Source organism: Macrosteles quadrilineatus, unplaced genomic scaffold (genome assembly GCF_028750875.1).
Source record: "Macrosteles quadrilineatus isolate MER2022 unplaced genomic scaffold, UCM_ALF_1.0 Scaffold_11__1_contigs__length_5352618, whole genome shotgun sequence".
NCBI lineage: Eukaryota > Metazoa > Arthropoda > Insecta > Hemiptera > Cicadellidae > Macrosteles > Macrosteles quadrilineatus.
In genome coordinates, this window is record NW_026542604.1 from 1,028,946 (window position 1) to 1,041,851 (window position 12,906).

Consider the following 12,906-nt stretch of genomic DNA (forward strand, 5'->3'; position numbering starts at 1 on the left):
GCTATTAGACGAGAATCCGTATGGTTCTTTAACATAAACAAATAACGTCACTAACTTGAACCTCATACTAATATCATTGACTATTGGATAGTCAAAGCTGATATCATTAACACGTGGTTTGCAAGTTTTTTGGAATTGGGTTGGTTCCAAGCAAAAGGGGGCACCTAAACTTAAATGTTTACTACGTCATATGCTGTGGCCTTGAAGACATCATCATTGTATCCCGCGATCACTGCACGATTCTGATTATTTTCAGTGGTATTTCTTGATCGTGGTAAAATACTGAACTCCTCCCGCAAAGGCGGCAAACTATGATAATATACTTCGTCCGTGTATACAACATCATCGTCTCCCGCAGGCATGGAAACGTCATCGTCGCCATGCAACGATCGCGGCAAAAGCAATAATTTTTCTATGGCACGATTCTCGCAGACTTTCTCCAGGGCATCGGTATTGGCATCGACTTTTCCAATCGATTCTCGACACCAGTACCAATCAATGTCCAAGTATCGGTGGTATCGATAACAACACCTCAGTAACCCTCACGAGCTAGCAATGTTTGCCAACCCCGCGGTGGCGCTCCTACTGTTCTTTAATCTGTGTGAAATATAACTGAAACTGACTCGTGATCCCTGTAGGCCCATAAGGTTTCGCTTCTTATAGTGTTTTAGGCATACAATGGTGTTTTACATCAAGAGTTGAAAGTTGATTTGCATCTCCAAATTGTAGGACTGTAGGAGTAAGGGTAAATCGTGCATCGTAAGGTGGGAACTCATATCTAAATAAAATACATATCTATATGTTAAAAAAATGTATAAAAAAATCTAACAAATCCTTTAAAAAAAATGTATTCGGCTTATGATGTGTTTCTAGTCTAATGGTTAGTGTCTCATGGATTCAACTCCCGGCCAAAACAAATGTTGAAAGAAAAAACATTTTACATACACATCTATAAAATAGAAAAACAAAACCAATATTTAGCAGGCAGTGCCTCAATCTAACAAAAAATTGCCATTTTAGGACAAATAGTAATATTTACAAAATATATTTAATTTAGCAATACTCTTTTACTTTCAAATTTTGTCACTCTCGAAACTGATACACTGTATCTCTTGCTTTGTGTTCTAAATTTAGAAAAGGCTCAACTTCTAAAGCAACAAACAAAATTTCATTTAAGACCTCAATTCTTGATCACTATAAAAAACAATACCTAAATCGTGTATTATTTGTCAACACTCACTCCTATTAATTTAGTTTCTTGTTTAATCACAAGTGTAAAACAGCTATGTGTATCATCGAAGAAATATTATATGTATTGACAAAGATCCTTGAATATACTGTACGACACAACGTGACCACAAAGTGAGGAAGGCGAGGAAATGAAGTGTCCAGGCACTGGAAACTTGACCGTGGGTCCGAGACACATCGTACAGTACATCATTGTGAGCTGCCTGAGAACAAGACATCATATGGAAACTGAAACAAGAATATAACTGAATAACTGAATACACACAATAATCAAAATGAAAGTGGAATATTTTATGGGCAATGGTGGGTAAAAAATGGTAGGCCTATAAGTGACGGAATAAAATAGCTTCATGTGACACGTTTGCTACAGGAAATCACAAAATAACGTAATAAAAGGAAAAAAACCACCATCTTTAAATCAAATCCTTTTATGAAATGTTAAAACTAGGCCTATTTATCCTAGAGTTTCACAAATTACCTGTCGTGGGGTTTCAGATTGAAAATACATCTGGCTTAGTTTACAAGAATACACTGAAGCTCATTAAATTATTTTATTTATTTTAGTACAAGTAGATTTTACATCATTGTAAGATCTTCAGTTTTTCTGTTCGTTCATGCGTTTGATGCAGTTAAGTACGTTTGATGTCACAAATTTTTCTTTTTCAATTTACGATTTAACTTAACGACGAAGGCTTTAATATTTAGTGGCAATAGAAGAGGACAAACAGTAATTTATCAGCACGTTCGGTGTACTTGAGGTGATAACTTTAATTTTAGTAAAACAAGCTATAAATAAAGAGAATAGAATTCGTTACCTGGAAGATAAACTTAAATTAATATTGTGTTATAGTCTAGGCAAAAGAGGTATAGACGGAAATGTGTTACTTTCCGCTTTTATTCTAGTTGCGTAGCACGGGTACAGCAGCTAGTTCTTATGTAAGAGAGAATGCTACGTGTAATATAGGTTGATAATTTATTTATGAATGACAGACAAAATTAATATTAGTAAAGTAAATGATCGACCTTCGTGTAGTCTTTTATAATCGTTGAAGCTTCATTGTAAGGAAATGCAAAATTTTAAACTACACATTTTAACAAATAGCAATGATGAAGGGCTGATCGTACGAGTTCAAGGGAATCTTCCAATTTGACTACTTTTTCGGCGCAATGATCCCCTCCAGTTGGGACTTCAACTGTTGGTTCGTCTTCTTGAGAAAATCAACTTCCTCGGAATGTTTTCTCTCCTCAGCCTGTCTCAGCTCGCTTGCTCTTCTCTCTATCTGTTCGGCCTTCGCCCTAAGTTCGGCAACTTGTCGTTCAAGCTCCGCCTAGAACATATAAATAAAGGTGGGATTATTTAGATGATAATTTGACGCTAATTTCCATGTTTTATTTTTTAAGCACTTGACAGCCCTTTTAAACTATTAATTTGTCCACCTACCTGGCATTTTACCTTTTGTATTGTCTCCAATATAAAGTCGTATTCCTCAGTAGCTATTGCTATGCGTCGTCTTCTCACGTAACCATATCCTACCTTAACAGGTGATGATCCATCACATGACATACAGTGCTTTGGCCTATAACTAGGCGATGTCACCTCAAATAAATCTAAAGTCCCCCCATAAACCCCCGTTCCCATAGTCCAATCATGCTGGTTGGCAAACTCGTTCGAATAAATGTTGGTTTACACGTTTGTACCAAATTTCATAAAAATCGGATCCATGACATCTTCGCAAACTGCATCTTACCAGGCCATAATGCTCGTCTAGCATGACGTCACAGAAGACGGCAATGACGTAATGTGAAGAAAAGATGAAAATATGAAAACAAGCAGCTGATCACAAACGGCAAACAATACGTCTTTGCCGTCTTCTATAGTGACGTCGTGCTTGACGAGCATTACGGCCAGTTTTTTGTAGTGTGGCCTTGACCTTACCTTGACATCCTTCAACTCTACGATTGTCTCCTCCATATCGCACTTGCCCTGCTCAGCCTGCAGAGCTTTACGAATGCCGAAAGCCACGCTGCTCTCGTACAGAGTCTGGTAAGCTGCCGTCGCCATTCTCATCTCATCCCGCACCCTTAGCAGCAGCAGCCCTCTCTCGCAGCAGTTGATTGTCACCTGTAAATTACTCAGCTAATAACGTAACCCAGAGTAACAATTATATGACTATAGTTCGGCCGCTTAGAAAGCGACCTCCTCCAGCATTGGTTTAGCATTAGCGCGCAGGTCGTTTTCTAAAGCAGCGGCTACACTTGCCCGATTCGGTCCAGTCCGGTTCGGTTCGGTCCGGCACGAATTTGTGAGGGGTGGCTACACTTGTACGAATCGTTTCGGTCCAGCCGGAAGAGGTAGCTACACTTGTAAAATATTTTGGAGGACACACACGAGCACGGGGCACAAGTACAGCAATATAGAAGGTGTTTAGCTAGGGCCAATTTACGAATAGGCACGTGCCTAGGGCGCGAGGCAATTGGCTTTTTTGGGGGGTGCCAAAAAAATTATAAATAAAAAAATGATGGTTGTATTTGCATGCAATCGCGGTAAACTTCCTATAATCCGTCACGGCCGTGTAGACATTGTAATCGTCTCCCGATATTGTGACAAAATTCTGACTATTTTCCGCGGTTGTGTAAGTAGACATAATTATCATCTTCCATGATCGAGGCAATATATGAATATTATTGCCTAAATTCTTAGGCCTATGTCCTACAAATAACTATTTTTCCTAATTTATTTCATCACTTTCATAGCCGAGCGCTCACGGAACCCCCCGATCCTCATCCGAATTTCGGGAGTAGGTGGCTACACTTGCCCGATTCGGTCCGGTCCGCCCCGAATGCTTCCGCCAAAATGCGGATGAATGCTCCCTGGACGATTGTTCCGCGCCGAACCGGACCGTACCGAACCGAATCGGGTAAGTGTAGCCGCCTCCATTTAAAACCATGGGAAGCATTGTTCCGCATTTTGGAGGACCGGACCGAACCGGACCGAATCGGATAAGTGTAGCCGCTGCTTTAGCGGCCGAACTATAGTATAAACCTAACTATAAATATTATCTATATTTGGTAATGTTTATGTCCGATTGTAGAAAACTGTCGTTATATATACCCTTAAACACCTTGTACACACCTTAATACTCCTTGTAGGTATCGCTGAATGATTCTTTTATTTGTCAGAATAAATTTTATGTTTTATATGGTTGGAAACTACTAAAAACCTAAGCAAAAAGGACGGAAACACGTCTTCACTGGCGTCTCACTAAGTCTGTCAGCTTATCTACTAAGGACTTCAAAGTTTGACAAAAATTTGACGCAGAATGCCCTTATGAATCCAGAAAACGAGTCGATTAAATAGACATCTCTAAAATGTATCTCCTCAAGCTACGTAATGGTGGGATGCTCTATTACGCAAATGATAAACTCAGCACTTTTGCCACATAGTATGACTGAAAGTAATTTTTCTTTAGAACCTGTCTTTATAGGCATGGAATGCGAGAGTCATTTGAGAGTACAAAACTGGAGAGGTGTGGTGCAGGAGCGGATAAATAGGAGGTGTGTTTTAGCAGAAGCCAAAGACCATCATGGCTTGTAGCCTGTAGAACTGCGGAAGTTAGCAAGTCGGTAACAAATACACATAGTCACCTAATTCCGCTCTACACTTATATTATATTCCACATTACGATTAAAAAAAAACGCTTATGTAGCGTTCCTGACTCAAAAGTATTGATAATGACCTCGAACCAGCACTGTGACCTTGAACTACAGACCTGTCGGATAATCTCGTCGAAGCACTGACTGAACATCTTCCTCCTGACAGGACAAATCCCCGTCTCCCTGGCCTGCTGTTGCTGCAGCCCTGTGTCCAGTTGTTCTCCTAGTTTCTTCACATCCTCCCTGGTCGCCGGTTCGCTAGACACTGTCTGTCTCCACAGTTGTCCGTTCTCCTCCCATTCCCGTGGTGGAAGGATGCAGTTAAGGACCTCCTCGGTAGATTTGGCCTTCTCGGTCGGCGGAAGCCCTATGTCTCCCTGGGCTGCCGCTGGAAGTCCTGTGGGAGACGCTGGTCTTTCTGGTCGTCTGGACACCAACACGGGATTCCCGTACCTGACCAAAGTGTCTCTTGACGCTAGAACACTCTCGGTCGCCATAGTTTGTTTGGTAAACTATGGTAATGTTTTGAGCAATTATTCTAAAAAAAGTCAAAACGAATAATAGTTCATAAAGAGTGTAAGCTTTGCATGGGAATAAATCTGGAGTTTTCTTTCGTGAGATTGTTTGTAAACACTGGCAACATGATTTTAAACACATGGTTTTATAAATACGACACAGAAATAAAATTTGAACAAAAGGATACCATGTAATTATGAGAGTATTATGGTGATAGAACAAGGAGCCTGGTGAAACTATGTAATGCTCGTTATGCTTGTTTTTTGAGTAGCAAGTTATTCTTTGAAACCTTCTGATACTGTTCCTAAAGGAGCTAAGCTGTTAATTGGTGCACAAAAAATTATATTAACAATTGCAAAATAACAAGCGTATATTTACACTAAAAAGTACAGAGACCAGCTCCCAGGGAAAGATCTAAAGATAAAAAAAAAACTTGTCAAATAAGAGTATTCTGGTGGTTTAATGGGCGTGCTTAATTGTTTTAATAGGACGGGAGGACCGAGAGACGTACAATAGGAGGGGAGGAAATGGTGCGATCGAGGGGGAGGCTCCAGCGTTACGCTAACTTATCAGCTTCTTGGGGTGAGATACATCAAAGCAACCCCAGAAGGGTCCGCGACTCTGAACGCTTTCTGATTTCGTTTGCAATTGATACGAGGGTAACCAAATACATGGGATCCAGTTGAGATATATACTCCTAAAGGCAATTAACTAACACAAGTGAGTGAGTTTTGTCATTTAAATGATTATTTTGCTTTCTGTTGCTTTAAAATTGTTTTGTGTGAAAGGTGTAAACCATAAAATATTGTTTATGCCACACTACATTATTTTGACGAACTTCCCACGCAAGGAATTAGTCCAGCTGGTCGGTGCCAGATTAATCAAATGGGGTTTCATTACGTACTAATGTACTGTAATGAGTTTTTACCGGACACCAACCGGCTGATTGTATTTGAAAATGAGTGGTTATAAACAAAAACATAACCACTAGGTTATGAATACAGATTGTTAGTCATTTAGTCGGTGGCAAAATATTAGGATTTGAACAGATCGTACGTCACTCGACCAAAATTTGTTTACCGGACTCGTGTGGTAATCCCACACTCCACGTCTTGCACGGGAACGACCAAAATTGTCCGGTAAACACCTATTTTCAACACTAGTACATAATATACTATTAAACACTTACGTGCCATGTGGTATGAAAGAGAAGTAAATTGTATGTAAGTGCAAATTTGATTATACAGGGCTATACAGTAATTGAATTGAAAATAATTGTATTCATCAATCATACAAGTATGTACATTGAATGGCGTCAAACTTCTTAAACCACTTAAACTGGCAACCCATTAGGCCCATGGTAATTTTTTTGCCTATTTTATCTTAAAAAGGAATTCTGCACACCTACAGGAAAATATCTCCAACAATATGAAAAAAATAAATATATGAAAAAATATGGAAAATATTTCCAACAGTATGCGTAGATTTTCCCTTCGATGCAAACAAGCTGGGAAAAAAGGGTTTGAAGAAACTTGCTTGCCTTTCAATATATAGATATAAAGCAAAATAAAACATTCATTCAGAAACCAATTAGGTACTATTTTAAACACAATACTTAATGTATTAGTTCTACAAGTGTGGCTTGCTTCTACCATCATACTTTATGTGTGGTTGCGTGATATATGTTAATACAGTTAGAATTTTCTCATATCTCCAAGTCTATCTTGACAATATAATATGGACAATAATATGTCATCTCAATGAATACAAACTTATTCATAAGTTATTATCAAAGGGTTAGTACGCGTATTCATTGCCTCAAATAATGGTCAATCTTTGTTCAATTGTCTCCATTAGATAAAACCTATTATGACAAAGGCATCTGAGTCTAAAACCAACACCACCTAGTAAATTTGTATTTAGTTAGTACTTTTAAGCTTATATCTATTATCTATTTTATTTGCCTCAAATGCATCTCATGAGCTCATTTATGAGGCTATACATTGTACATAACAAGATGTGACGAATAACGTCATAATCCACTTGTAAGCCACGTGACAAGTTAACTGATGGGTATACGGTAGCGACAGATGCGCACATAGTAACCAACTACTGCAGCTCTCTCCACCGTATCCACTACTGGCCGCTGACTGACATCAAGGAGCACTGCGCCATTGTTGATGTCTCAACTGACTTGAAACGTCGTTGAATTGAAAACTATTGTTGGAGTTGAACGATCGTTTAATGATTTTGGAACATGTGTCGTTACAAAGTTGAATGCGGGAGTGATTTGTTGATAGTTTGATTGATCTGTATTACTAGCCATATAAGTAAATTTTTAGTACTAAACTAGCTGTTGTACCCTTGCTTCGCAAACGGAGATGACGCTGAAGAGAAAATTGGAGGAGGAAAGGCGATATAGTGCTCATTTTATACGACATTCTGTTATATAAAAGAGCTACACATCCGCCTTTGGTTTCAAAAACAAAATTCGATTGGACCTTAAGTTAAAAAATACATCTTTCATGAAAGCTAGGCTAACTTATAAGGCTACCTAGTATGAATTATATGATGCGCTGATACATGCATGAAAAAACTGTACTCATACGATTTAAATTGTCTCTTATTTTTGTTTAATTGCATACTTTTACATTAGAGAGTTTTTATTATTCCAGCAACCAAATTATAAATAAATTATAAAATGTCTGTTTACGATATTGTTTTAACGATTAAACCCAATCAACCACAACTGATCGAGGCTTTGTCCCTCGGTACTGAGTTAAAACACTTAAAATGTTCAGACTATCAACAACGACAATACAGTATGTCTATTAGGGAGTACATGGTTAATCAAACCCCAAACGTTCACTATGTAAAACAACACCTAAAAACGCACGTAATGAATACCCTAAACAAATTCTGTTAGCAAATACATCGTCTGTAGGTCACCGCACGCGTGACGTCATACTCGGCACGCATCGCACGCGTCACACTCCAGGTGGACCCCACCGTGAGACTGTCTGACCCTACGTCATGGTGTTCAACGTCATACGATATAATTGCAACCTTCCGCTCGACTGATGAGGAAGGTCAACAAGCTCTGGATGACTCAACAGATAGGCTTACACGGTCGATTGAACCGTAGAACCGTTGACTGATAGGGCAAGTACACCGGAGTACACCGCTCTATTATAAAAACATACATGTTTTAATGTGTTTTATGTTGGTGACGTTTGTCTGGTGTTTGAATGTTTCACTACTCCTTTAGGTTGGAAACGTACAGACCTCTCTATTATCATCGACGCTGTAAAAACATGTGATTGGATTTCGTCGAATTGTTGTGATTCTCTGTTTATATTTCGTTGTTATTTTGTCACCAACATGTCAAACCATAAGGCCAATGTTGATTCTTTAAAATTTTAAATTCATTATTTGTGCGATTCTAAACATCTACAGGAAAATATCTTTTCCTACAATCACCCAACAAAGTTGGTTTCCTTGAACTGATTATAGTACAGAAAGCTGCTAATTGCTGCATTTACTTAACACCGTTTATACTTTGTCGCACGGTTTATACTTTGGCGCACACCTGGATTCCGACCAAACACCACAAAACAGCGTGGTTTTATTATATGCACGTAATTCGTGTACTTTTGGAAATAGGTTGGCAACACTTAAAGATACTACTACTATGATGAGCTGATTGACTATTGATACTACGATTTAACCTGTCATTTCGTGTTTATATTCTATTTTCGTTCAACGCTTGTTTTGAACATAACCTAAAGTGTAGTATTCGAAAGTTTAATAATAAGTGGGCCTAACATGTTTAAAAGTAATGAACTCAGTGAAAGTGATTGTGAATATATGTGTAGACCAGAAGAAATAGCAGAAACTGCAAAACATGTTTCATTACTGGGACGGGTGGCGTCGTCCTGTAATCCAGCTACTAGGAGGTCACGAATTGTGGATATTTATAGGCATTCACTGTGGATGCGATACTTCTTGGTGTGGATTAACGTCCGCGCGGGTGAGTACTACGACTACCGCAGTGCTATCCTGATAATTAGACCAATTCGTATATACCAAGGAAAAAAAGTGGTTCGGATTCCACTATAAACTGTAGGTCCCTTAGTCGCCATTAGCTGTATGGGCCATTAATTAACAGCTGTGTCTAAGGAATAAGTCGGCCTTAGTCACTAACAAGACTACAAGATCGCGCCACTCATCATACACTCATCTCCATTCATATACTTGGCTTAAAATACCTACTTTGTATCGTCGCCATTTTAAGAAAAGTATTAAGTATTAAGTATTAAACCTGTTGCCTGAAAAATCAAGAAATAAGTATGAACTATCATACGAATTGTTTTCCTCTTGGTACGTAAGTAAGAAATTAAAAAAAAACGTGTGAATTACAATTGTTCAAGTTGTACATTTTGACCAGTCCACTCATGTGTTGAGAACGGTAACGAATGATGAACGGTGTAGTTAGTGTTGATAACATCGATATGGGCGGGTAACACGTGTAAGAAGGGTTGAGATAGATAAGCTAGTTAGCCCAGACATACGCCACCGCCCCTACATATTCATAACAGCCCCCCTCGCAATGAATAACGATAGCATGATATTGTACTGACTTGATTCATTCAATTTAGCCAACCTATTTGCTCTTTCTTACTTGTGCTTATTCTAACTTGTATACTTAAGAGACAACCTAATAAACCGAAAAAAGCAGGTTTGATCATGATAAAGTTTAAAACAAGTTTAAGATTCTAAACTGGGTCCAGCTATTCTTTCGATTATTGGGGTGTTAAAAATAGTCCTGGCTAAATAAAGAGCAGATAATAGTTAAAATGCACGAATTAAATCGCCAGTATTCCACATATCTTTATTAATACTTTTTAATTTTTTATCAGTGGTTAATTGATTGATAGGCGAAGAAAGTAGCATTAACTATACACAGAATAGACTTCCCATGTAATGTAAAAATTTGAAGCCAAAAAAAGTGGTGCAATATGTTGAGATGGTCACCAACTAATGCTTATATTCTAACTATAATAATTATGAAATATTAAGGCAAAGTTAATTAAGTTAATTTAATGGTAGCTTCTGTACACCCGCGAATTCACGGGTAGAACCTCTTGTTCTATTACAAATCTATTTATAGAAACATCTGGCAAATTATAATATAGAGCCTGTCATAATTAGCGTCGGGTAGTCAATTTTGTTTGAAGTTGTCTTTACAAAGTCACACGTTAAAGTTAAAATTAATCAATGGGGTGGCAGCCATTACAGCACAAAGAGACAGGATCTCATCCCTCCTTACCTCCCCTCCCCTCCTCTCTCCCGCCATTATCACGAGCTGAGCCCGCTTTTCTTACGGAGACTCTCGGTTTCTTATTCAGCTCTGTACAAAGAACACAATAACAGACTCGGCGCCCTTAGTAGTCAACGATATCGCACCAAATGAAATATTTACTTTGATTTCACAGTCTGTATTTCATTTTTACACTCGATTTGTGAACTTGATTTATATTTTCTGCACCTTTATTTACATGCACACCGGCTGTTGGAGTTGGTATAAGATTAGAGTATGTTGAGGCATTAAATAGGGTGATTCTGAATAAAACCTATAGTACAAGATGTTTTGTGACTAATGTAGCTCATAGTTTGACAAAAGGCAGTCATAAGGAGTCATCAATTTGTGTCCTCCCAGCCTAAAATATGCTAGAAAATTATACAATGTATCTTAGTTGGTTGTCTGGTTGTTTTCCCAGTTTACTGTGCTGAGATCTTTTTACAACTACAGCTTAAAATTGTATTAAGTCGTCAGAAGATTTTTGTAAAACGACATAAAAATGAGAAATATATGGGTCCAACAAACGAAAACTGAATCGAAGGATTAGAAATAATTATGAACTCAGAGACCTGCTAACACATAAGAGGATATCAATTGCTTGTTTTTAAAATCATTTGTGCTTTTTTCGAATGAAACCCACAGTAGTCGTCATCAGGCCCAATCGGAGACTGGCCGAAGTCAATCGGCATCGTAACATATTTAACATCTATATCTCCCTTTATGTAAATAGTTGCATTATATATATTATATGGTTCCCTATGTAATATATTTATAGATGAATTTAGATATTTACCCAAGTTATGCTTCTTTTTACATTGTAGAACCCTTTGTTGTAAACAAAATTACATTTACTGAGGAAAGAATTATAATTTGTATTTGATTTTAATAGAAAAATAATTTGAATTTGAATTTAGTTAGTATGTAGTTATGAATTTAAATATGTGTAGCTAAACCTCAACATTTAATTTAAAAAACCGTAGTGCTCTAAAAAGAATTTTCAGCCTTGATATTTCTACATTTTTTACCTCAAGCATAAGTTAGAAGAAGAATGATCTGGTTGTATAAAAGGTTGGAGAAGTGAGCCACTTGTTGGTGGGAAGGAACTCGTGCTAATCCGGGATATCCTGGGACGGATGATCCCGCCATAACCCGCTCCTGTTCCCGCCATAATCGCCGCTCCTGCCTCACATGTGGCGCGCCCTTACCTCATCACACACACAGTGCTTCTCTACTGTCAATATGTTGTTTATTTTGGCGTAAAATATAAGATGTACGAATCTTTTAAAGTAATAATTTAAACATTATAATACTTTTATGCTTCTATTGAAGACAAATTTCTAAGGTCAATACCGTCCACTTTATGTTGAGAAAGTTTTGTTAATTACTATTAGTTTTATGTTGTTAAAGCACCTTAAAACAGTTTTAATTCAATATAACAATTTTAGTATTACTATTACTATTATTTTTTTACCAAAAAGTAAAGTGAAAGTCGTGAAATCTACCTTAACAAATGGAGAAACATTTAGTTGACATTTAGTGTGCTCAAACGTTACGAACCAAAAATAGGCAACTCATATCAAATCAGGCTTCATGAGGTTCAGGAGTTAACATGATTATGTAGGCTATGGTATACCTGTGCTATTCAGTCAATGGTTCTTCTTCAATCAAATCCTGCTTGCATAAAACACATGAACTAATTTCAAACAATTTAAATTATGTTTGTGGACAAGTGTCTAATTTCCAATCAGTGTAAAGTAGCTAACTTTTATGAAACTGGAATATGAGATAATCAGAGGTACGAGAAATGTACGACCATTTCATTGTTTTGTTTTTGTACACAACCATGTTATTTTTGTGTGTTTCCGTATGCTTTCTGAGAAAAATCGAGACATGTACCTAATAATAATAATTAAAAATCATATACGAAGGGAAAATGTTTTTTTAGATAATATTTGTTAACCTACAATAGCCATTTTGATTCCTCCTTACTAAAAGAAATTTTATATATTGTTATTTGACTCGTTGAAACTGAACCTGATTGTTTAGGAGTATAAGTTATTTTAGACTATTCTTGGAATGTGAGACATTTTACTCTACCGAGATGAGATCCTCGGAGATGTATATAT

At 37.5% G+C, this 12,906-nt stretch overlaps 1 protein-coding gene across 1 annotated transcript; it reads right to left on the bottom strand.

Moving 5' to 3' along the window:
- Window positions 1-2,204: 2,204 nt before the first annotated feature.
- On the bottom strand, window positions 2,205-5,506 carry LOC129004804 (33 kDa inner dynein arm light chain, axonemal-like). Its single transcript, XM_054433447.1, has 3 exons — window positions 5,019-5,506; window positions 3,185-3,370; window positions 2,205-2,576 (listed from the first exon to the last, which is right to left on the bottom strand). Exons 1-3 carry the CDS (start codon window positions 5,397-5,399, stop codon window positions 2,400-2,402), a joined length of 744 nt encoding a protein of 247 aa, XP_054289422.1. The 5' UTR covers window positions 5,400-5,506; the 3' UTR covers window positions 2,205-2,399.
- Between the last annotated feature and the right edge of the window lie 7,400 nt (window positions 5,507-12,906).